This window comes from Aptenodytes patagonicus, chromosome 12, assembly GCF_965638725.1.
Source record: "Aptenodytes patagonicus chromosome 12, bAptPat1.pri.cur, whole genome shotgun sequence".
NCBI lineage: Eukaryota > Metazoa > Chordata > Aves > Sphenisciformes > Spheniscidae > Aptenodytes > Aptenodytes patagonicus.
The window spans coordinates 2,902,506-2,927,050 of NC_134960.1; the positions used below are offsets into that span (position 1 = coordinate 2,902,506).

At 41.1% G+C, this 24,545-nt stretch overlaps 1 protein-coding gene across 2 annotated transcripts in view; it reads right to left on the reverse strand.

The window, feature by feature from the left end:
* FSTL4 (follistatin like 4) overlaps window positions 1–24,545 on the reverse strand; it is a 235,190-nt gene that overhangs the window by 11,965 nt on the left and 198,680 nt on the right. Inside the window, exons 7-11 of one of the 2 annotated variants that reach the window (XM_076350220.1) lie at window positions 17,431–17,551; window positions 9,459–9,620; window positions 8,306–8,440; window positions 6,835–6,861; window positions 1,459–1,577 (exon numbers count right to left, since the gene is read on the reverse strand). In XM_076350220.1, the coding sequence (XP_076206335.1) occupies window positions 1,459–1,577; window positions 6,835–6,861; window positions 8,306–8,440; window positions 9,459–9,620; window positions 17,431–17,551 (564 nt within the window). The remainder of the gene's footprint in view (window positions 1–1,458; window positions 1,578–6,834; window positions 6,862–8,305; window positions 8,441–9,458; window positions 9,621–17,430; window positions 17,552–24,545) is intronic. The other variant, XM_076350221.1, reaches the window with a different exon arrangement.

Genomic DNA, 24,545 nt, shown 5'->3' on the forward strand with positions numbered 1-24,545 from the left:
TCAAGATACTAAAAGGGAAAAGGGAAGGAAAAAAAGTCAATCCTCCCTATACCAAGGCAAAAGGCTCTATGATATCTGTAGGAAACCCTTAGAGGTCTCTCTGAAAGACAGCCAAGTAATGACATTAAAAATCCCCTTTATGCCCACCACTGTGCTGACATTATTTCCTTAAGTGCCCTCTCTCCTTTGTTCTTTTCAAGCTGTTTCTCCAGAACCACCTCTTCAATATTTACAGCTCTTTGGAAAAGAAACAGAAGATTTCTGTCTTTGAGTAGCAACAGCTCAAGTGTGGTTTAATAATAGTATGCCCGTGCTAAGGACCAGTCTTGGGGTGAGCATCCATATGGATTTCTACTAAGTTATATTAAAATCCAGTGGAAAAAACCCCAATATCAACCACAAATTTATTGAGATTTAAAAAATACTGAATACAGACTCACAAGAAGTTCTTGACCCATGGCAGCAGAACCTGACCCAGCCCGCAGGGCTTATGACAGTGATTCTCCCCTTTTATTCCTCCCAAAATTGAAAGCAAGGCTGAGTCCTTTTCTTCAGAAGGGAGCCACATTCTCAGCTTCCCCTTTTAAAAAAAAACTAAATAAAGGAGTGACAAAAAAGCATTTCTGGATGTATTTCAGCACCTGTGTTTTATGAGAATTGATAGTTTCATGAGCATATACACGGTGTATGTTACCGCACGGGAGTACATAACACAGGTCACTGAAAACATTGGCCTCACAGGGCCTCCAGGCACGTGTTATCCCACTTGCCATGTTGAGCTCCACTGCATACGAGCCAGTGCTTGACTTTCACTGACACTTGAACAAATTTTCCTTGTGATTTCCTAAAGCCAGGGTTAGGTAAACTCAGTGCTGGCAGAAAATGCTGGACAGCAAACAGGGACGGTGCGGGTCTCCGATTCAGCGGCAGAAGATGCAGAGGACCAGCATGGCACAACCATCTTCCGTGCATTCTTACTCGCCTCCCTGCTGTGGTTTAACCTGGGAAACTATTTCTAAAGAGCCGAAAGTAGCCCACTCCTTTGCCTGTGGCACCATCAGTAAAAGGGGCCAGTTAGCACCAGGGCGTGATGTGTGCATCTCTCTGCTATAGACTTTTGTACTTTCCCTACAGCCCAGTTACAACTTTTGGGCATGGAGATGTAAACAGTTCAAACAGGACAAGTGGAAGTCTTTGCCTACTCCTCTGCCTACATTTTGACATGATAACTAGACAAATTCTCTGCAGCGTGTCAGTAATGCTCCATGCCAGTCTTATAACTTAGGTGGTTCCCTTAGTTTTCAAGAGGAGAAGATGATATACCTCAGGGATGCCACATGAAACCCACCAAGCTCCAACATCACTGTGTCAAATGGGTCCTTTAGCAATAACCACCTTTGAAGAGATTGAGAGAAATTTTCCCAGCTGTCGGCTGTAGCTGCCGGGTTTAGGACTTACATAACTTGTGAAAATCCTCTCTTCGGGCCTGATGTGTCTCCGGATTTCACATTCGTTTGGCTGAAGGACTGTGATCCCATCATCAGAAAAGACATAGAACATATTCCCAACACTCAGGCCTTGAAGGGGGATAAAGCAAAAGGAGTAGGATTTTTTTTTTTTGTAAGAGTCCGTAGCCATTAGGACTTTTTTTAAGAACTCTCCCTCCTCCCCCAGCAAACAAAATCTGCCTTACATAAAAGTTGGTCATTTGGATGCAGTCGGTGCATTCACAAAATCAAATTTCATGTCACAACGAGGGCTTCAAGGAGTGAAGAGGTACAGACACATTCAAAAATGCATTGCCTTGGTGGCGGTGGTTGTACGCAAATAACTAGTTTCAGGTCTTGTGCATATGTACCGATGCGGGATTTGATTATAAGAAGCCCCTGTATTGCATTGTTAACTCCCTCAGATTATGACTTTGTTTTTCTATGATTTCATCAGAAATAGCTTGCTAATAATTTGAGAACCGAGAGAGAAGCTTTAGTTAAAATTAATCTGAAGGTTGTCCTGATACAGGTAACTTGTCTTCTTGTAACTGTGATGCAAAATGGAAGTGCTTAACATCTGTTCCATGACTGAAAATATTTATTTCTCTGTCTTCTTAAACTATCTGGATGAACTAACTATAGCCACCAAAACAAATACATTTTTGAAATCTTGCAAACTGTAATTCACAAATGTGGACTAGTTCAGCATCGCAATAGCACTCATTTATCCAACTGGGGCATTCCAGGAGATTTGGAAAACTGTCTGTCATCGCTTCGCTGTTAGGAGATTGTATTTCATCATTTCTGTCATGCAGAAATGCCTTAAAACGCTGATAATTTAGTTGTTCTTCAGCTACATGCAATTGCAGTAACGAGCATCTTTAAGCAATGTTCAGGATCTTTTCAAACACTCTAGTTAGAAAGATCCAAGCATCATTTCATCTTTTTCATACCACCACCAGTAAGTGTTTGCAATGACCACTGTCACCCCCAGTAATGTTGATAGTGTACTCATCTGCCAACGATATGGTGATGTGATAATTTGTCATTTCTAATTAATCACGTTTTACCCATGGAGAAATAAGGTCCCACTTCTACAGATCTGAACAACATTCAGCATTACGATTCCCTCGGCTGGTCCTGTGGTGGCAGCTCTAAACACTGTTCATGTCTACAGTTTCTCACATCGCTTAAGTGTTTGCAGGATTGAGGTCTAAATCGTCACAGGAAAACTTCACAGTAAAAACATGTATAATTTGGATAAATGCATTTTTGGAAAATTTTGTAAAATACATAGTATTTAGTAAGGCTAGGAGGGGTTTTTTTGGTGCTAAAACCCCCTCTTTTTGTGCCAAATAAGGGGTTTCGGAGAACATCGTCTCAGCATGCGGTGTTTGCTGTGTTGACAATGTTCAAGCTGAGTCTCTCTAAACCATACCACAGAAATACCCCAGTTAGGGCATCAGGCGGGTACAGGAGCCGCGATCCTTAAATGTGATGCCACAGTGAGGGATCATGCACGTAGGAATAAAGCTACCGAACTTCCATCGAGAGCTAAGTTATCTTTATGGACTAAGGGCTAATTTTTTCCGAGTATATTGTTAAAACGTTTCATTCGGGCACTTTGGACCAAAATCTGTGCTCACAGCATGCACACAACTCCCACCTGCTTCAGTGGGATTTGAGTGAATACATCAGAGAGCAGAATTTGACCCTGGCTGGAATGAGTGCACGTATTTTCATGAGTAAAGGATTTTAATCCTAAGAAGTGGAAACAGGCAGGCAACAAATCATGACCACTGTGAAGATGCTTGTTATTATTTTCATGCACGATAGTAGCGTGATTTTGTCTGATGATCCTATTACAATGAGAGTGTATTTCAGAACTAAGGCCTTAATTAGTCACAAAAATACTTTGATAATAATTTTACCCCAGTAGGCTTAGAGTTAGTGACTTGACAAGTCCCACCACTTGTTTTACAGTAAAATGAGTGCAAGTTTTTCTGCTGACTGGTTAAAATACGATACAAATTACTAATAGCATTCAGGTACTCTCTTTTTAGAAAAGTTTACCAATTTAAATTAAAATACTTTTTCAGAGAGTAATCTTCACACTGATTTTTAGACAAAGCAGGTTTTTTACTAGACAAACTAGGTGTTTTATTGTGACTTACGAAGTATTTGCCAAATCTTGATTGGGGTACATCTCTAAACAATCTCATGGTCACCGGTAAAACAGACTCCACTCTTGATTATACTGCTGCAGCTCCTCGGTCTGGGGAATTATTTCAGTACGGAGGTGGGCAATGGAGAATTTTGCTCAGTTGTGTTATTATACTAGTGAGGCAGGTCCTAGACTGGGAACTGCGGGACTAATAAGGAGGGTTTTTCTTTTTTCCCCTTTTTAATTGAAGACATTTCAGGTTGGATGACACAACTAGTTCAAAAACTAAAGGCTTTATAAAAAGTGACATACCTCATCTGTATAACAAAAAACCTAATATAACAAAAACCCCACTAAGAATGGGGAGGGTCTCCTAAACATAACAGTTCTTATTTGAACCATTCCAGATGAAGTTGACTCCAACATCCCTATTTTTTAAAACTTCAAGAGGACACCCGATGATAACAAGAGTTTTCTTTGAGGAATACAGTCTTCATCTGAGCATACATTTGTATTTCCCTCCTTTGAGATCAAAGGGCAAATTTGTCACCGTGGAATACTCTCCTCTGATCTGATACTTGAATAATTTTTCTTAATTTAATCTAAATGCTTGGAAGTATTTTAGAACTTAAATTTGGTAACAAAAAGGCTTTCAGCTTTTTAAGTGCATACATTCATATAACTGATGATTGCCTGCTGGCACGATATGCTCCCTTTAGCCAGGTATAAAGCAAGCAACACACTGCAGAAATGAACACTGGCATGAAAACAAATCTCTACCTCACATTTGTGCTACTTGCAGTTTTCTCTGCATAAAATTAAAAACTAGTTTGCACATTGAGCAAATATTGCACGTGCTTCCAGTTCCATGTTTAACTGGCTGGTCATGCTATGTGCACTCATTTCTTGAGGTTTTACTTGTGCATGGTCTGTGAAAGGTTTTGAGAACAGACTGATAGACTGAATTTTAAAATGACCAACTACTTGTGTTAAAACTTTGACTTGCAGCAAAAGCTTGCTCTACACAATGTTCTATCTAGGCATTTTCCCAATAGTTTAGTTACTACATTCCTTGTGGGCACGAGGACGTGATCATTTTAAAGGAGCTCAAGTCTACCAATCCATTTGTTAATATTGCTACTTACACATAAGTTTTCATTTTAATGGAATCGAAAGAATACATTAAAATGTAAAAGCAAAAATACCGTTCCTCTCTTCCAGCTTTCTCTGTGCCAAGATTTCACATGCTAAAGTATGTTCAATGGATTCTTTGTCTAGAATGAATGTGCCGATCAAATACTATAGAACAACACAGGCAGGGGAATAAACCTGCTCTAAAGGTACTGAATTGTTTAGGAACATCAATAGCAAATCTGCTTTTCCTGCCCATGTTTTCCCTGTACATCGCTCATACTTTTCTTTAAAATGTGGAAGGTTGATAAGCAGTAAGTCCATATTATTTAGCAGAATTGTAATAAGACTTTCTGCAACCAACTTCTTAGTTGTTCTTTAAATATTACTATACTTCTACATCTGGCAGTGTTATCCACCTACTTTCTTTAAAAAGGAGCATGAGGGATGCAGTATATAAACAGCCATGTAGCATCATGCAGATGATGCTGGACTGATTAGATGCACTAGAGATTTCACTTCCAAGCAGAAGGGAAATAGCAATTCTTAGTGCCCATAATGCCATTTACAGGAACATCAGCAGTAAGGAGACGCTCTTCATTGCCGTGCGCCAGGCACTTGCAGGCGGCGTATTTGGGAGTAAGTGCTGGAGAGCTGTGTCTTAGGTGGCTGTGCCACATCTCATGACCTCCAGTCAGCTGTGTCTGCTGCGTGTACGCGTCTGCAGCCAACAGTGGGACAGCAGGTATGCATCGGGCGTCTGCATACGTAGCCGAGGTAGCACCCGTCACTAAGGGCTGGCACTTTCCTTCTGCCCCTAAAATCCTCTGGGCCAAGCCACAGCAAACCAGAAAGCTCCAAGCCAAGGGCATGAAGCACAACTGTCACTTTGGGTACCTGGAGGCACTACTTATGAAAGGGTCTTTGCACCCTCTAAAGGCAGAGTGAGGGTGCAGCCCTCCCTGGAGGAACAACGGGAGGGAGAGGTGTTTGCAGCAGGCAGGGGGACGCAGTTGAGAGCAGTTTGGATGTGCACAGAGAGCTTCCCCACAAGGCTGGAAGGACACCAATGTCCCAGCTTCTTCATATGCAACTGGCAGATGTAAGAACTGGCTTATGCCTGGACTTTGATCCAAGAGCCTTCCTCCAGTGAGCGGATACCCTGCTCACAGCCCCCAGGAGCCTGAAGCCGGGAGGCTCCCCGTCCATGCACCTGGGCACCGTACCTACAGAGGCAGATGGGCAAGCTGCTTGAGAGCTCCTTGGGTCTTTGCATGATGCGTCTTACTGTGCATTTTGGAAATTACGACAGCACAAGCACACACAAGATCAAATAAATTTTCATTTCAAGTGCCTCCATAATATCTTTGAGTCAATTAGCTGTTTAGGATGGGTTTTCTTCTAATTTGGCTTCCAAGATACACAGATACTGACCTTGTGCAGGTCACACTATATATTTGATCAAACTAGAGATCTTAACTGCCAATTAAAACAAGGAGAAATGGGGCAACCTTTACCCTGCATTGATTTAAAGGATAGAGGGAATCAAAACCTGTTGTGGTTTTTTTTTTTGCCTAACAGTCAAGAACACAATTTTTGTTGCTCACCTAGTAAACATCAATATGTGCTACTGAGGAGGAAGAGCTTGAATTACTTGCTTAAAAACGCTGTGTATTGAATTTATGTCTTACTTGTTCAATTGTGGTAATTTGGGAGCACTTCTGACACTTGTGCAATTGTTAATGCAGCTTGAGAATGTCAGGCTATTCACATTGGCGGCAGTTTATATAAAACTCATGTTTTTTTATATTTTATGGTCATCCGTTATTTCATAGTGGGAAAATGTAAGAAGTTATAGGTACGATTTGTATTACGAGAGTGACATCTCTTAATTGAATAGTTTAGCTTTTAAATGTCTGGTCTGTACTTAATCTGGTAACTGCGAAAGTTGATAGAGTTAGTGGCAAGTCAGTGGAGAATGGCCCATCATGGAATCATTAAAGCAGACAAGCACATTATCACTACGACAAAAAAACTTTACTGCAGTACCTTCCTCTCGCCACAGTATGTTTGCAACTGCAGCATCAGAAAATTGGGAAAGCCAGAAAAAAATCAGGAAAAGAAAAAAAACAACAAAACAATGTCAAAATTTTCATTGTAGCAAGTAACTGAATTAATACTCATGTTTACTGTTTAATTTGTGAAAACTCTGTAACATTCATTCAAATAAAATATCAGGAAAGATAGATATTTCTAAATACATTTGCTCCTTCTAGAGACAATTCTGAAACTTTGACATGGGAAAAATCCTCACTGAAATGAAGCCAACTTTAGCCTGTGCAAAGATCAAAGTCTTACTAAAGAGAAGATGTTACCTTCAAATGTAATTGGAGGTATGGTACAGGCTGTGATTTTCCGTACAGGTTCAATAAGCAAACGTGACACCTTTCAGAAGCCTGAGACTGGCAGTTACAGCAGCTACACACTTTGCTGCATTTCTTCTTGGAATTTCATGCAACTACATTCTCTCTTAGGATTCAAATACTCTTTGAAAGTACACCTGCATTTGAATTTCTGTTTAAGATACATCCAATTATTTCTCAACATACTGTAATTTCCCTTGCTCAACTATTCAAGGGAAAACGACCAATATTAACAAGAGTACATAAATCTGTTTAATGAGGAATAGAATACATTTTCCAAAGAATCACCACGAGAGCGCATATTTATGGCTAACTTCATTTTCAATTCTTGCTCTGTATTAACAGCCAGAAAAGTAGCAGAAATCCCATTTGCACCTAGCCTTTTAGTATCGCCATGAACCCAGGCGATCTCCCAAGTAGTTAAGACAGCAGAATTAGGAAGGATCAGGCCTCTGGGAGCTTTTCCACTGGGGCAACTAATCACCTCCTTCATTAACGGTGTTTCGGGGACAGTGCGGTCAAGATAACACTGCCACACTCCTACGGGAGACATGAGTGGCTGGGAGAATATTTGTCTTTGAACTGGAAGATAATTTCACACCAAGGGAAACCTATTTCGCTAGTTAGTGATGTAAACACAGGCAAAATAATTCAATCAGAACATTTTTTCAAGCATCAAAATATCTGAGAACTTTGACTTGTAACTAGCTTTGAAAGAAGAAGTCTTGTACAGAAATCAGTGAAATGTATTTTCTGAAACTGCATAAAATTCGACAAACCATCAGGTTTTGGATTCTTCTACATCTAAAACTATTGCCAATTTGTTACTTTAGTAAAGATGTTACCCGTACCACACCCAGTACACTTCTGGCACATGAAGGGCATCATCGTTGTGGACAAGGAGATTTTACCTTCCTCACGCGGTTCCTTCCCAAAACAGTAGCCAATCCTCTGATCAAAGTGAGGACAAAACTGTCATTACCTTACGAGTAAGAGTCCAATGTACCGCATGCAATGGACTGAACTATTAAATTGCATGTACACCACTACATTTAAATACACTTTACAGAAATAAATACATGGAAAATTAAGCTTACGGGTCTTTCTTGCCGAATCTTCTATGAAAAGTGAAGATATGTCCTCATCCACTCCCACCTCATTTTTAGCAATGCAGGTGTAGGCACCAGTGTCTTCATATCGAACGCTACTGATATGAAGTTCACTTCCGTTCGCTGTAAGAAAGACACCCATAAACAGTGTTCCTCACTGCTGCTAATTGCTTTTACCGCCCTTAATTGCCTTCCATTGCCGCAGCCGCCTGGCAACGGCTCGACAGGGTGGCTTCACCGCACAATGTTTCCCCATACATAAATACAGGTATTTGGGGGATTCTCACGAGAGCTGATGTTTTGCTTCTTTCCATTAGCACATACACACTCTGTGCCAGAAACGAACAAAGAACAATCCCAAGTGCAAACAATAAATTACATTTCATTTATTTCTTCTTGTTAAAAAAAAAAGTGCTTTGGCTGGAGTGGAGAAAAACTGACTTCAATTTTGTAATCTGTTTTTCATCAGATCACCAAAAACTTGGGTTTGGGAGGGATCTTCCTACAGTTCCTCCTACTGTTTTGCTTTCTGGAGTGGGTCTGTCGCCTAAAACCTTTGGAAGATTTTGAGATAACGCACCCGACCATGCAGGGATACCTGTGTTGCCAACACAGGTTGAGGGCTGCAATACACCACAGCCAGACTGGGGGTGTGTGTGTGTGGAGGTTTTAAATATTTTTACACAGAAAATTGCAAATAAATATTTCTGCCTTTCATTGTGTCTGTTGCACCCTCATTTGAACAAGGACCAAGAGGAGTCAAGAGCCTGATTCCCTCTGCAGAGGTGGGTGTGAGAAGATAGGTGAACTGCAGCTGACTTGCGTCCAATGTAGTCCTTACACCTGAACAAATAATTTAATGCGTTTCTCTTCTGATTTGCACAGCTGTACACAAGAGGCGAGGCAGTGGAGAACCAGGCACGCTGTCTTTTAACAGAATGCCATTACCACTTATATCAATCAATACTGTATTTCCCAAGAAATTCACAGGAGAAAAAGATAAAAAGGAAGAACGGGTTTTGTAACACGATTTCCAACAACTGTGGCTTAGCGAAAGTACAAGAACTTCTAGTGTAAAGTGCAAAATAATCCTCCTTAACCCCGTCTACAATACTTTAATTAATCAAAATTCTGTTCTTACCTAGGAGCGTTAGTTGTTTGGATAGTATTGGCATGATATCAATGCCGTTCTTTAGCCAGGTAATTCGGGGATTAGGGATGCCTTCGGCGTGACATTTGAGGCTTGCCGACACGCCAGGCTCCTGCGCCTGCGTTTCAGGGTAGACGCGAATCACTGGTGGCACTGCGGGAAACAAGGAATTGGCGACTTTAAACTCACCCGCCAGGTGACACCCCTTGTCGGTGGCTCGAGAGCCGCTGCCTTCAAACGGTGCTGCAGAAGAGGTCTGATCCAGGAACCGGGGAAATAAGCAACGTCCTGGCTTTCAGTGCAAGCTACAGTAATGATTTTTCTACAGCTCAACTTTGGGGGCAGAAAACAGAAAATAATAATAGAAAAGAGTAAACCAATAAACCAACGCCAGGGAGCAACCTCGATATCTGATTTTGTACTTAGACCGTTCTTGCTTGTTCTTTCTTTCTTTCCTTAAGTGACTGACTGAACTTCAGTAAAGTTGGATTAAAACCTAAGGCGGGTACTCACATATTTAAAAATGAAAGTATAAACTCCAAACCTTCACTGACTCTAGTAAGGAAGGAATTGGAGTTCTTGCCTATTAGAAGTAGCATTTTGTTCAACATTTTAATTAAATATCCATCAGGAAATAGCCTGTACATTCACTACCTGTTATTCTGAACAAATAAAGTGTTTATAAATTACTTCTCTTTTTTTCTGAGAGGCTTTCAAAACGTGACTTACCTTGTTTCAGGAAGGCCCCTATGAACTATTTAATATACTCAATTGGCAGAACTACTAATTATATTACAATTTCAGGCAAGTTCATTGATTTTCAATCATGTTGCCTTCATTGCTCAAATCAACAAGGCTTAATATCACCCATTAATTATTTCTTAACAATTTACTCACCTACTTTAAAGAGAATTTGCAATATTGCAATATCAGTGGGACCCTCCTTCCTTTCACCTCAAGGGACATAATAAAAGGAAACGTGTGCCATATCACGGCTGATGGTATTTGAAGGGTGATCATGGACTGCTGTGTTCCATAATCAACTGGTCAACTTTTCTACCAGATTAGGAGATTTTGGGACTCATGATGTAACTGTTGAAAGCTGTACAGTTTCGTAAAACCACGGTCAGAGTCAAATGTGGATGTGGTATGTGGGGGCCCAACTTCTTCCTCAAGGAAAATGTGTAACCTCTGCTAGCGCTAACGGAGGATCGAGGAAAATTTGTGGGGTTTTTTAGAAAGCCTGAATCAGTCAATAACAAACTTCCACTGGAAGTCACTGGCTTAAGGTACCTAACTCGCTGCTGTGTTTTTATATAGTCCATCATTAGGCTCCAGGACTGGCAAAAGTAAATTGACTTAACAGTTGCTTCAGAATAAAATGAAATCTGTGTTTGCAGCTTGCTATGTGTCTATATGTCCATATGGGGATAGGTTAAATAACTACATTCACTAGCATATACTTTCCATCTTTTTATTTCTATTTTTTATGGCCCTTACCAGAGAGAGATGCATTTTACTTCTGTCTTACCTACCAGCTGCCAAGTATTAACCAGAGCTGATTCATCAGCTTGGAAGGAAATCAGCCACGACAGAAAGCCCTCAAGTCTACTTGTTTTTTATAGCTTTAAAAGCGAGAGATTGTTCAAGTGTAATCTGAGAGGAAATACCTAGGGGCAACTGAAGAGACAAAAAAATGGGGACTTCTAGCAAAGGAATGGCTTTAGACTTCACCTCTGCACTGGATGTGTAGATTTACTTCCTTGTCTTCTATTTCCTTTACTTGAGAAGAAAAGAAAACGTGTTGTAAGATGCAGGGCAGTGGGTAAACCACCACGTAAGAGCTCTTTAATCAGGAGGTTACCAAAAGACAAGGTTTGTTTTATTAAATTGAGTTTGCATATTCTAAATAAAAGCATTTACTAGCTTTTTATCTTCTCTTCCTGCCATCGCTGTCAGGGTTACGGGTGCTGTCAGGAGGTGCCAGATCAAGCGGAAGGAGAGCAAAGGAAGCGATCTGCTGCTGGAAATGGCTGGCAGATGTCAGAGCCATCCCTGCATTCATTTAAGGGACAGTGTCCAAGCAATTCAGGGGAATAAGACTGCGAGTCAGGAGCTTCTGATTCCGTCTGTACCTCGCAAAATTAATTTAAATTTCTCCGTGTCGGTGTCTCCAGGTGCAATAGGTTAAAGACAGTAATTTTTGTCCACTTTGACAGAATTTTATGAAGGTCCTGCACTCAATGCTTGTCTCACCTATGATTTCCTTGCTACTAGTAACATTTTTAGAATGAAATGGTTTAGGAACTGAGGTCCATTGAAAATCTATGTCCATTGAAATTCAGACTCATAGATGAGAGGTGGTTTGTCTCTTACAAATGCATAGGAAAAAACTTAGGACACCCAAGCAGGTTAGATGCCCAAATCCTGGTAAAGTCAACGGGCAGTTAGTACTTAATGTTCCAGGTACTTTCCTAATTCTCCAGACAGCACAAACCTGCCTCTTCTAGTCCACAAGCAATGCTGACCCTCTCTGCCTGGGGGTTTGCCTGCCCCAGCCTCTTGCAGACAGACTAGCGCGCCCATGCTTGCAGCTAGCTACATGAAAACCAGCTCTGGAGCAAAGCCTGCGAGGTCCCGTGCCCCGTGCAGAGCTCTGCTCCTGCCAGGATACGGCTGCCTGCCTGCACCTGCCCGGCTCCAGGCGAGATGGAGATCCCTCAGCCGGGCTCAAGCCCTTCTCTAACATATACCAAATGGCCAAAGGCACCAGAGCAATTTTACTCCAAGCCTAGTGGTGTTTTCTCACCCAGCAGCTCTTAACAGAGATAGAGCCCGTCCCAGACATCACCTATTTAATGCTCTCAAAACCAGTGTGGGTTGATCAGGTTTTCTTATAATTGTTTGCGTTAGGCTTTCCTCTTCATACAGACATCAGGTCAGCACTCCCAATGACTGCCACAAGGATCATGCTCCCTAGAAACAGGGCACACCTTGACAAAGCGGAGTTTACTTGCATCTCTCGGGTTTTTTGCCTCATACCATGTTAGTCTGTATGTGAGTAATCCACATATTTTACCTGCAGAGCTGAAAACAGAACAGATTTATATTGCAAAAAGTAGCTCAGGGGTCCTGGACACTGAATCAATGTTCTGCATGAAAATTAGATGAATTTGAAATTACAGCAAGGTGTCTTTTCAAGAGTGATTAATAAGGAAACTGCTTGTTTTCACCTACAAAAATATGTGTTGCACCTCCATTCCTGCTCTCTTATCATTTTCCTACTCCTTCCATTTTTAAACTTTTTATTTCTTCTCCCTCGTCTTACATAATTCATTGCACAGGTAAATTATTGCATGCAACTGCCTTGTGATAACAGCAAACTGCAGAATGCATTTTTATTATCCTCGCTACAAATTAATACATTCCAAGTAAGCACATTTTACTTTAAACTTGCAAAGATTTCAGCTCCAGACTTTGGAATATATGGATTATCCTTTGCTATTTCCCTTGGTGACTATATATCATTGCTAACCATTACTGTGTCTGCAGCCAAAGGCAATATAAAAATGCTATTATCTTAAGCAAAGTAGGAGAAAAAAGGTATTCAAACAAGTAAGAGATTGGGTAGATTGCCTACTACTGCATACTAAGTAGTACCTTACTTGTGAGCAGACCAATTCATTACAATAAAACAGCTCAGGTGATAAAGCACATGATGAACACAGATGGCGGTATGAAGCCCCAAAGACAAACATCGCTGCTATAGGACCAATATACTTCAAGGCTTAATAATAATTAATAGATTAATCATTTACTTGAGATGTTTTAATCTTTCCATTTATGATTTGAAAGGAGTTTGCAGCATTATATTTTTCTCTTGAAAAGCCACATTAACAAAACATCTGTGTTTAAAACATGTCTCTGTTACTAGAAAATTTGTCCTATTGGACCCTTACAATTCGGCCGAGGATCGAATGGCTTTTTAAAACTGTTTTCAAGGAATACAATATTCTGATTTATGCTGATGTTTTCCAGAGTGCAAGGACCAAGGAAAATGAGGCCTTACACTCAGCAGTCTCTTGATTTGCAAGCTATCAATTTTCATAGTTGATTACGATTTTATGAGATTCTTTATCCTCAGCAACTCTTTTTCTTCTTGAAAGCTATAAATTGCTTTTCCTTCCTACAGTTAGTGTATGCTGTACGCATTTCCCAAGCAATATCCATACATAGGAGAGAACAAAATTTTCCTACTGTTCTTGGCTTCTCCTGATCAAAGATACCAGCATGCAAGATGAATTTTTCATTCTTAAACTTTGTGCTGCCTTTCAGCGCGTTCTTTTCTTCCAAAGACATTAAGGGCCAGGTGTATAAATACACTGACTTGAATTTTACCACTGCTGTGAGTCCTAAGATTGATGAGCTCAACCCAAACCTACCACATCAAATGTCACACATAGGCTGCATTTCACATGTGTGCTTTATGCTTCTTGCCCAGAAAATGTGAGCCAGCGGTTTGGGTGTGAAGACCATCTGGTGGTCTTCACATTTTCTGCCTAACAGGATTCTCATCTCTGCTTGTCAGAATGTGCATCTGGATCTGCCCCCGTTATTCCTGATATTGTGAACCAGCTGACACAAGGGGCAGCACTGCACGGCATTCAGCAGTCGAGCAAAACAAACCTTCTTTTCCCCTTCAGAAAGGCTGCTTTGGAGAGGATCTTTAGGCAAGTCTAGACTGTGCGATGCCTGATGCCGAGTCGGACAACGTGGAGTTCCTTTTAGCATTGCGTTGTAGCCTGGTTAAACAGCCCAGGCACAGTGCTGCACGCACATGGCGGGGTTGTGTGGCACAGGTACAGCAGCAAGCCTCAGTACGGACACTTGCTTTCCTGCCGTGGACAAGCGCGTGCCCGTCTTCCAGCAGGATTTGACTGCGATGAAGTGAATTTACTTTCCTTGGGCATGAGAAGAAACAACCGTGACAATATACGGGGATGAAAGCAAGGCTTTCTGTGGGTAAACTTTTGATAAATTTGATTAGTCTGTAATACATTTAACTAGAGCTCTGAATCCCAGAACTTTTAATTTTTGTCAAAATCGGGCTCTAAGCTTTCTATTTAAGCTTATATTTCCTAATTTCCTATATCACCTAATCAATGAGCTGTTACAAGCCAGTGTTACGTTCTAAAAAGAGACAAAGAAGAAAGTAAGATAAAGAGAATATGTTGGATAAAAGCATATGAAGAGGGTGCACATAACTAGGATCAGATTCTTTTAAGGAGAAAAAGGCAATAAAAGGAAAATATTTTGTAAGCTGGACAGATGGGCCTCAGTGGGAAGAGTAAGCCAGGGCCCAGGTGGTACAAAAAGGATCAAAGGACACTGGAAGAGTTACTGCAGCTTCGAAAAACACTGAAATAACTGAAACACAGTCTAAAAGTTGGGACCTGCCTGTACAGACACAGTGAGCTTGGGAAGGGTTGGGGATAAACCCTTTTACTTCAGTTGGTTCTACTTTCTCTACTCTTTCCCAATACAGAAACTTGGAGTTTTCTCTATTAAAAAGAGAAAAAAAAATTCTGATTGTTTTCACAGAATAAAAAAACCCCTGTGTTGTTGATGTTAAAAGTGTATCAGTCCCTCCCTGGAGGAGACAGGCGAGCAGATACACCCAAGTTCTGTCTGACTTGGTTCTGTCACATTCTCTTACAGTTTTAGTCCAATACAGAAAAGCAACAAAAAACCTCCCATGTTGAAGATGGAGTTTTCAGTTTGATACAGACAGACAGAGACAATCCCCAGCGCTGAACAGAGCCCATCAACTATACTTAGGTTCTCGGCATCTTCACTCAATTTAGCTTGGCTCAGTTTCTTCCCTCTACTCCTGTCAAGAGAAATTCCTCAATTTGTCCTTTAATTTACTAAAAACTGAGAAGGATTTCCTGAGCAGGGCTCTGCCTTGGGAACCCCACCATGCATCTGAAGGTAAGCGATGTTGTCCTGTCATTGGTGCTGTTGCCCCAACATCAGGTGCTGGAGGAAGCCATGACACAGGCAGAAAAGGAGAGAATTTAGTGATGTGGGCAGCCAGCCAGCCACATCAAAAACTGAAAAAAACACAGCTTTGCAAAGCCTAATGGCTCATCTGGGAATATCAGATGCTGTAAGACAAAGATTTCTAGACCCTGCAGTGTTTTCTAGCAAGCCTGGGTTGATACCAGAGCACATGGCATTTTTCGCAGTATTTAGTGACTATATAGCAACATTAAAAAGCCAACGTGGAAAGTGGGGTTTTTTTGTATAACAGCGTTCTTGTATTAATAAGAAAAACCACATGCAGCTGTGGTGTGAAACTTCCATTTAAAAAGAAAATGGGATCTTTCAACAACAAGTTAAATCTAAGTGGCAGGCATGAGCACGAAAAGAATCAACCCCTTCCCACACTCCATCTAGCTTTCCTCTCATTCTGGTTTTAGTTTCAAAGCCTTTGGGCCTTATATTCTCAGTGATGATAAAGTCTACATTGTTGTATGCCAACTAAACTCCATTCAGGCCTCATAATATATCACATAATATACACGGGAATAAGTTGTTAGCTCGCGTTTCTTTCAACCGCCATTCATCAAACAAATAGCACTTTGAGGAAGGAAACCTATTTTCCCAGCTGCAGCATGCACAATCTAGTTATCCACATTGCTGAGACTTTACAGTTTACTATCTCAAAAGATGACAAATTATTATGTAGAAACATTAAGTCAGTTTTCATTCAAATCAACTGGATGCTTTGTGCTGTCCTCTAGGTACTTGCTGCGGGTGGGGAGCAACTTACACACGTCCAGAAGACCTGAGCTGCAAACCTAAACGCCACGTCCACCACGGTGCTTCTTAAAGAGCATAAATATCCCTTTTTACTGTTTCTCTTCGTGTCAGCCTCTCTCTATTAACCTGTGTGTAGCTGTCTGCTCTTACCAGTTGACAGCTCTCCTTTGTAGAGGTCTTTGCGCATCTAGACAAAGAACTAAGTATTAATTTTCCTTATAATATATCCCCTGTAATAGTTACTGAATTTTCCTGTAAAACTAAATACTTTCATACCAGAGTATGTCAAAAACTACCCATAGTGAGCAACGGATTACCCTGTCTCCTATTCTGGAGCTACTGCTGGTCATATTAGCACATATAAATACGACTTTAAAGTTGGATAACAATTTTGCTGCTGGGGAGGGGGATACTCCACGGGCTGATCCCTCGATGAAATGCCGCTTTAAGCTAATGTGATTTTAAACTAAATCCGACTGACTGAGTTTGAGGTCAGAAGAAAGATAGCAAACGCCTGAATATAAGTTCCACCAGGCACAAATGTGGTCCAGGGGACGGAGGAGAATGAGAATGCTGGAATATGGCCCGTGTGATTCTCTCACCTGTAAAATGGTTTGCCCTCATTTTGCAACCCAGTGGGCCATATCTTTAGCCAACGTAAATAGCCCTCAGTGAACCAAGCTGACTACAACCAGGTAATAATCTGATATATAGCTTTGAGTTAGCTAGTTTTGGAAACACTGTGCTGTATTTATTCAAATATCCCGGGCTATTGCACGCAACAGAAATTATTTTCTGGAAGAAGAAATTATTGAAGCAACACTTCTGTTCACAAAAGCGGTCATTAGTCTAAGAGATGCTTTGAGACACTGCTCTTAACTCTATGGAAATGTTACTGACAGCTCATTTTACAGTTAGGATACCTGCTGAAGCCCAGGTAATTATACACGTCCCCCCTCGGTACCTTTCTTTTTGATTGCCTGTGTGATAGCACGAGTGAGCAAACCCTGAGCCGCATTTGCTCTCGTACAAAGACAATTTGGTGCGTGGCTTTTCACGTCTCTGTGCGAATGAGATTAACACGCAACTTTGCTTACAGGAACGTTTTCATGGATTGTCATATATGCCATTTACTAACCATTCACCTGAAGGATGTGGGTCTGATACAGCTCTTCATAGCCGTAGGCATGACAGGTGTAATTGCCCATGTGAATAGTTGTTACCTTGGTGATGTAGAGGGAATCGTCTTCTCCAAAATCCTGTATGTAACAAAAGACAGGAAAGGTGCCTTATTATTCAGTAAAAATATTTTAAACACCACATGAAGGGAGACTACCTGTTCAGTGGTTTTGATAGCATCGCAGCTCGGGAACACAGCTTGAATTTTGAACAGTAAGTTTTGAAGTTCATAAATCAACATGCAGGGAGAAAATGAGCGGCAATTTAAGAGTAAGGCAAAGTAACTCATCTGAGAACATAAACTTTTGTGCTGGTTGCTAACAAGGTGCTCTTTGCACATAAGAAAGATGGCAATCTCCAGCTGTTTAATTTATGGGGGAATTTAGTATCTTCCTGTTAACCTCAGATGCATAAAATGCTAACTTCTGGGTGGGTTAAGGTTTCCTTTATCTATGCTGGTTCTTAGGAAATGCACTGTAACCTTGAGACTTGATGAGAAAGAACTGAAACTGTTTGTCACTTATCTCAGACAATATCCTACGCAGGAGACAAGGAAGACGACAAAAAGCATTTTCTCAAAGAAACTTGTTTTGATCTGTAACTGCTTGACAAGTATCTTTCTTTAGCCCCTTCATCTTCCTAGATCTGCTCTTGCATTACTTCAATTTTTGATTATAGATGGGGAGAATAAGAGTTAGTAGAGAGGTTTTGGCACTTGAATATGTTGTACAAGTGCCCTGCTTAGGAATTTATTTCAAATTATAGTTAACAGAACCACAGCACTGATGGGTATACAAAGCAGCTTCTTTTGTTACTCCATTAATGTTCAGACTTCTGCAGCTCCAGAATGCTTGTACTTCTATGCAAACCCAGAAGGATACATTTAAAAAACAGTTCATGAGCTTAAAGAACGATTTTTCTTTAATTAGCTCCATGTGTGAAGCATGCTAAACTAAACTCTTTCCAGAATTCCACTGCAAAAGTATGGTAAAATTCACCTTAGAATCAGGGTGGCACAAGCCCAGTACAATAGGGTGAGTGTTGAAGAGTGGTTTTGCTTGTGAAAACCCAAGGACTTTTTTTCAACTTTCCAATGTGTAGGTGGAAAGCCAGCCTGCAGCCAAGGGCTGTACCGGGAAAGCCCCTACACAAAGCTGTGCCTGCTGCCACCCTTGTCCAGCGTGGCCACCAGGAGTGAAATGGAAGTGCAGCACTGTAGTGCGGTGAGGAGGTGAAAACTCACAGCCAGGGTCTTCCAGCATGACTTGATCGAACCTACCAGGGTGGGCGGCATAAAATAGGAATGCAAGTTTGCTCCGCTGGTGGGGAGTCAAGAACTTGGGTCCCAATTTCGTTGTGATGGAGAAAGGGAATCCATGCACAGAGGTGCTGTCGCCACTCCCTTTCCTGCTGCGCCCATGGCAGGTCCAATGCTACAAGGAATCATCCTCATCCATGCTGTTACTGCCAACCCCCCTGCCAGGTGCTCAGAAATTATGAGCAAGAGTTGTTGGATCATCAGATGGGCTGCTTTGTAAACCAAAACCATGTGGGGCTCCTTATATCTCACGCTTCCTGCCTCGTCAGGGTGCATCTGCTTTACAGTTTGAAGCTTTCCTTTCCAGCCATGACACTTCGAACATTTTTCGAAGGAAGCTGCGATTCTGAGGCAGACTTGCAATGCCAGCTGGCACCCTTAAAGAAAAGGACAAAGTAGCCCATCTCTTGCAGTATGAGAGTGATCTGGCACTACTTCTGCTGGCTCTTGAATCTTCTCCAATAACTTCTGTCTGGCACCAGAGAAATGTCTTCATGCCTCTCCTCTCAGTGGCAGGCCAGCACCGGCAGGGGGGAAGGGAAGTTTGGGAACTTGCCTAGTTTTTAGACACGCTACAAGACAGATTGAGAGTGAGCACCGAGAAATACAGAGTTTACGGGCAGGACAACAATCCTTCCCAAAGCACAGACCTTGACCTGAGAGGGCACAGACATAACCACCCTGGTTCTGCTGTCTGCTACCCTAAGGCATGTGCTGCCCCAATGCGCAAATGTATGAACAATTATAAAGGATAAAAGTAAATGCATAGATGATCCTGAAATTCATTATCTATACTCAAAAGCATCTCAGATATTACTGCCACCTTGGGTGTCAGGCAGATTTGGCATCTACACTATGGGATAAGCTGGTGAAGCTACCCAATACGTTATTACAAATATCTACTCAAAAATTCCCATTTCAAGCATTTGCCTGTTTTCTGGTCAGCTAGATCTTTCCTGCCGGAAAGCAAAGATGCGTGAGTAACTGCAAATAGAAAAGATATCAACCCTATTCAAATGATATTTGCATGAGATAGAGAAAATGCTTGCAGTGGAGGGGACTTTGTAACAGTCTTTAAAGTTAATCCCAAAGCAACTCAAATTGAGTTTAGATCAATAAAAGCAGGATGGCTACTTTTATGGAATGATTAATAAGGAGTTGTGGAAAAACAGGACAATAAAATCTTCTCTGTTTTAAGTATGTTGCTTCCTTTAAGATATCTCAGAAAAATATTATGACTGCTTGGTTTGTGCTCTGTAATTGTCTTTTTATGGACGATCTGTTTTTTCCAATGTATACAAATGTATTAATATAAGACCCTTGCAAAAACAAACTCATGCAAGATTATAGTATTATTCTCTTCCTCTCCAAATGCATTTTTCTTGTAAAGAGAAGCTTATGCTGGTAAAAGCATGGTTTATGACTTTTAAAAACTATTTTCTGACTTCTAGCACTTAAAGAAGGTTATCAAATACGATTTAGGCTAATACCGTATCATTTATGCCAGGCACAGAAGGAAATTATCTGTCCTGTATTAGAACTTGCACACACACAGTAAATTCACATAAGAATACAACATTATTAAGAATGACCAGTATTAGATGTGGGAAGAAAAAAGCGAGTACGAAATTTAGGTTCAGTACTGAACCTTTTGTCGCTACAAAAAGAATAGTGAATTCTCTAACAAATTAACGACTCTGTGTGTTCAATTATTGCAGCTCACAGTTTCTCCTTATGTTTTCCTGTGTATATAATTAGTACATTAGGATTTCACAGTTACATTTTATATATATGCATGCATTCTTATGCACAAGCACTTTCTGTGTATATTTTATAAAGGTGTATTTGGAAGTGCTGTAAAATCCCAAGCCCTAGAGCATTAGGAAATGATGAGTCTTTGATTCCTTAATAGCCTCTAACTCTACATCTTGCACTCATCTCAGCCAGGAGTCCTGCAGCGCCGCGGGAAGCCGTCCCAGGCAGGCAGTGGGCAGCCCTGGTTTTTGGGCTATTTCCCACACCCCTCCATACTGCTCTGCCTTTGGGAGCTCTTGGGAGCTGCTCCAGCACATCTCTTGCCGCTGCCACTGTATTAACCAGGGTGTAAGTTAACACTGACAGTGCTTGGCTAGTGTTTCGGTTTGCTGGGAAGCAGTCCTCAACAGGATTTAACAGAATTTTATCAAGCTGAGAAGGGAAGCAGGTCAAGAAGGACTTTTTGCCTCTCAAAAACGTGTATCGGGCAAGTGGGAGCTCTTTGAACAAAAGTTCTCAGAAACGGGTTAGCACAAAACATTTTTAGACCCAAGCTCTGAGCTCCATCCCTCCATCCAAACATGTACTCGTAAGCTTGCTGGGAGAACTGGCAGGGGAGAGGATAGGGTGGGCAGAGGGAACGGGAAGAATTCATGCTGGAAAAAGGAGAGGAAACATTTCGTGTGCTTTGACTTTTTTCAGATGGTGACTTTTTTCAGTCACCACAAGCCTGAAAGCAGTCAGAGGGAACCATAAACATCTGTAAGAATGATGTAACTTAATTCTTCTCTCCCTAAAACTATCGACCTTTAAAGCAGAGTATCTCAAGGCTGTCCAGGAGGCTCAGGGAGTGCTGCACCCCCTCTGGGACCTGGGACTGCCCTACTCCTACCCCCGGCAATGCCCAATGGTGAACTGAAAAGGCATTTTTATGTATCATCCCGTGAAAAAGGATAGGCAACAAGGAGAAAGGCAAACAAGTCACTTCTGGAACGTGGTTTTCCTCCTTTACCACTGAAGGGGAATTTTCTTGTGAAGAGGAAGAAACAGAAGTGATGAAAATGTATGAACAAGAGGCAGAAACCATTCTAACCCCACAAACTGATGAGCCTTGCATCAAAGCGGCCAGATAAGGATAAGGTCTTCATCACCTCTGTTTTATGAATTTCATTATCAAATACTGTTACACGTTCAGGTAAAAATAATAATTCAGCAAGCTGTGCTTACAATTTGTCATAATTGATAAGGTCAACTAGCGGCAGATGAGAAGTTGACTTCTCCAGCAGTTTGTCTCATGTTTTCTCTCCTTTTTTGGAATAAAAAGTTCTCTGCCCTTCAGGAGCTTCTTTTACGTCTTGCAGTTACCCCTCAGATAAAGGACTGATTAAGTGACCTCAGAGTATGTTTTAACTTTTCATGATTAAAAAAATGCACCACCCTGCATTTTAAATTGATAAGAGCTCAGTAATCTAAAAAGTGAAAAAAAAAGTTGCTACTGCACAGTCAATTTGAAAAAATAACAAAGCAGATCCTAGAAAATGGATATGTACTTTTTTTGGTATTGTATTTCCTTTCCATCACTACTGATTACGCAAGGCATCAGTCTCTCCAAACAGAAGATTTTTCACATTTATTTATCCCATTCCTCCCTTCTAATGCATTCCCTGGTCATGCAATCCTGCCGTGGCTTGAAGACACCACGCTTAGAAATGTGTAAAACATTGCATATTGCTTGTAAATCTTGTTCACATTCTGTCTCAAGTGAAATCCAGTATGTGACTGTAATGCCACAAATCTCCTGCTCTGACACCCAGGAACACAGCCGGTGGAGAGGGAGCCCGCTTTAACCCGGGGCTGCCGAGCCGGCGGCTGGGGGCGATGCCGGAGGGTGCGGGGCACCGGCCGCCTGCCTTTTTTTCCCATTTCAGATGCTTTTTCATGAAGCTTTCTAACATGTGTTGGGGTTGTTCCAGAATGGAAACATATTTCAAACCCTTTAAATTTTTGGCAAAGAGGATCACTTGTTTTCCAGGAAGTCTTCGTTTGAAAAGAAATTAGCAGAGAGTAGGTTCAGGCTTATTATTTTTTAGGATAACTTCCAGTTATTTGAGAAAAAAAAAGACTTGCCTTATAGCTATGAATAGGAAGAAGGAACAGAAAAACAAGTCCCGGTGACACACCACCAGACGAGCTCCCCACCTCTCCAGCTATCGGCACACGTCACACCACAGTACGGCACTATGGGGTACACACGCCCCGGGCAGCAGCCCCTGCCCAGCCCATGTGAGTTTAAACCTACGCAGCGATTTTAAACCAGCCCAGTTAGGTATTGAATGCTCCTAACATACGTTGGGGGCGAGTCCCAAAGGTGGTCGATACCCCCTCACCATCCTGACTTACAAGTGTCCTTAGCTGAAAAAATGACAGACGGAATGGAGCTCCCCAAGTGGTTTCTTCTCTTAGGAGAATCCCACCGGTTGCTGGGATTTCTTCAATAATAGTAATAATAATAATAATAATAATAATAATAATAATAATAATAATAATAATAATAATAATTTGCTTCACTTTTAGACCCTTCCCCTTCAGCCCTTTCCGCCAGGCCCAGGGAAGCTGGGAGCCTTCCCCATGTGGTTTCAGTGCCTACTGACAAAACCAGCCCCGGCACTGGGGCTAGCTGGGGTCACTGGTTTTCCCCTAGACGAAGAGAAACGCCGTCACAATTTCACAGAAACCAGCACAGCAATGGAAACTTATTAACTAGTTCACGTTAAAAAAGCTTGCCTGATCCTCAGACTCCTAGAAATCTCTCTGTGATAATGTTTACAGGATTTTAAAACAAAATGTACCCAAGCATTTAATGAGATTATTATTATGCAAAATCTACAACAATGGCTATCACTTTGAAAATGATTTCTCCTCACTAATCAAATGTCTCTGATCTTTTTTACAATAGATTCATGAGTGATTCATATAAAAATATTAAAAACTAAATTAGTCATGGGCTTTTAAATCACTTTCTTTGGCGCTTTTAATAATTCATTTCTAGAGACAAGCTGAGAACTTATGCTTCATTAATATTATTTGTTCTTGGTTTTACACATGCTATCACTTTAGTAATTTACATGGAGAAAAATTCAGCCTTAAGCAAATACCAGAAAACTATTGCAAACACAGCCTGATGGTGTATTAATTTATCTTTTCTTGTTTTTCTGCTCAAAGAATTTAGCACAACATAAGACATTGCTGGTGAGCCAAAAAAGTTTTTGGCTTGAACATATGGAAATGAACTTTTTAGATAGTTGTGCAATTATAATATAGATAAAAATGGATCACTTTTATATCCTGAGAAACTCAGAGACAATACAACGAGGAAAATCAATGGTAGGTCATCCTGCCAGAGCTGTTGGAAGGGAGGAATTAGCATACCAGGGATTTAGTGAAATGTTTCTATTAATTGGATCTACTGGACATTTCAGAGAACTGGAAAGACCATGACTGAACAGGTAAGTACCAATCTTGGGAGGAAGTTATATTAATAAACTCCGACTTTCTCCCTGCAGTACAGAGGTAGATAACTGGGATTAATGGATTTGGGTCTGTAATTCAATTATCAGTTGCAACAGTCAGAGCAGGTACAGGAGAGTACAACTGATTTCAGAGTCCTAATTCATCTCATTGTCAATTTTTTCTAATGCATTTTTTTTAAGCGTGCCAGTCTAGTTACCTTAATACTTCACAGCAGATGGGCTCACTCCTTTCTTCTTGCTCATTTTTAGAAGATTCACACTGCGTTCATAGTTCTGCTTTTCTGCTATAACACCCAGACCGAGTACAAGCAATTCATCTATAGGAGAGCTGCATCTAACATTTCAGGTTTCTCCAAAATTTCACAAGGTATGTGCCCTATATGCCTCTGAAAAATGCAAGCAGAACAGAAACACCCCAGAGCAACATCTTCCTCCACAAAAACGGGCTGTTTAGGAAGGTAAGTCTTATAC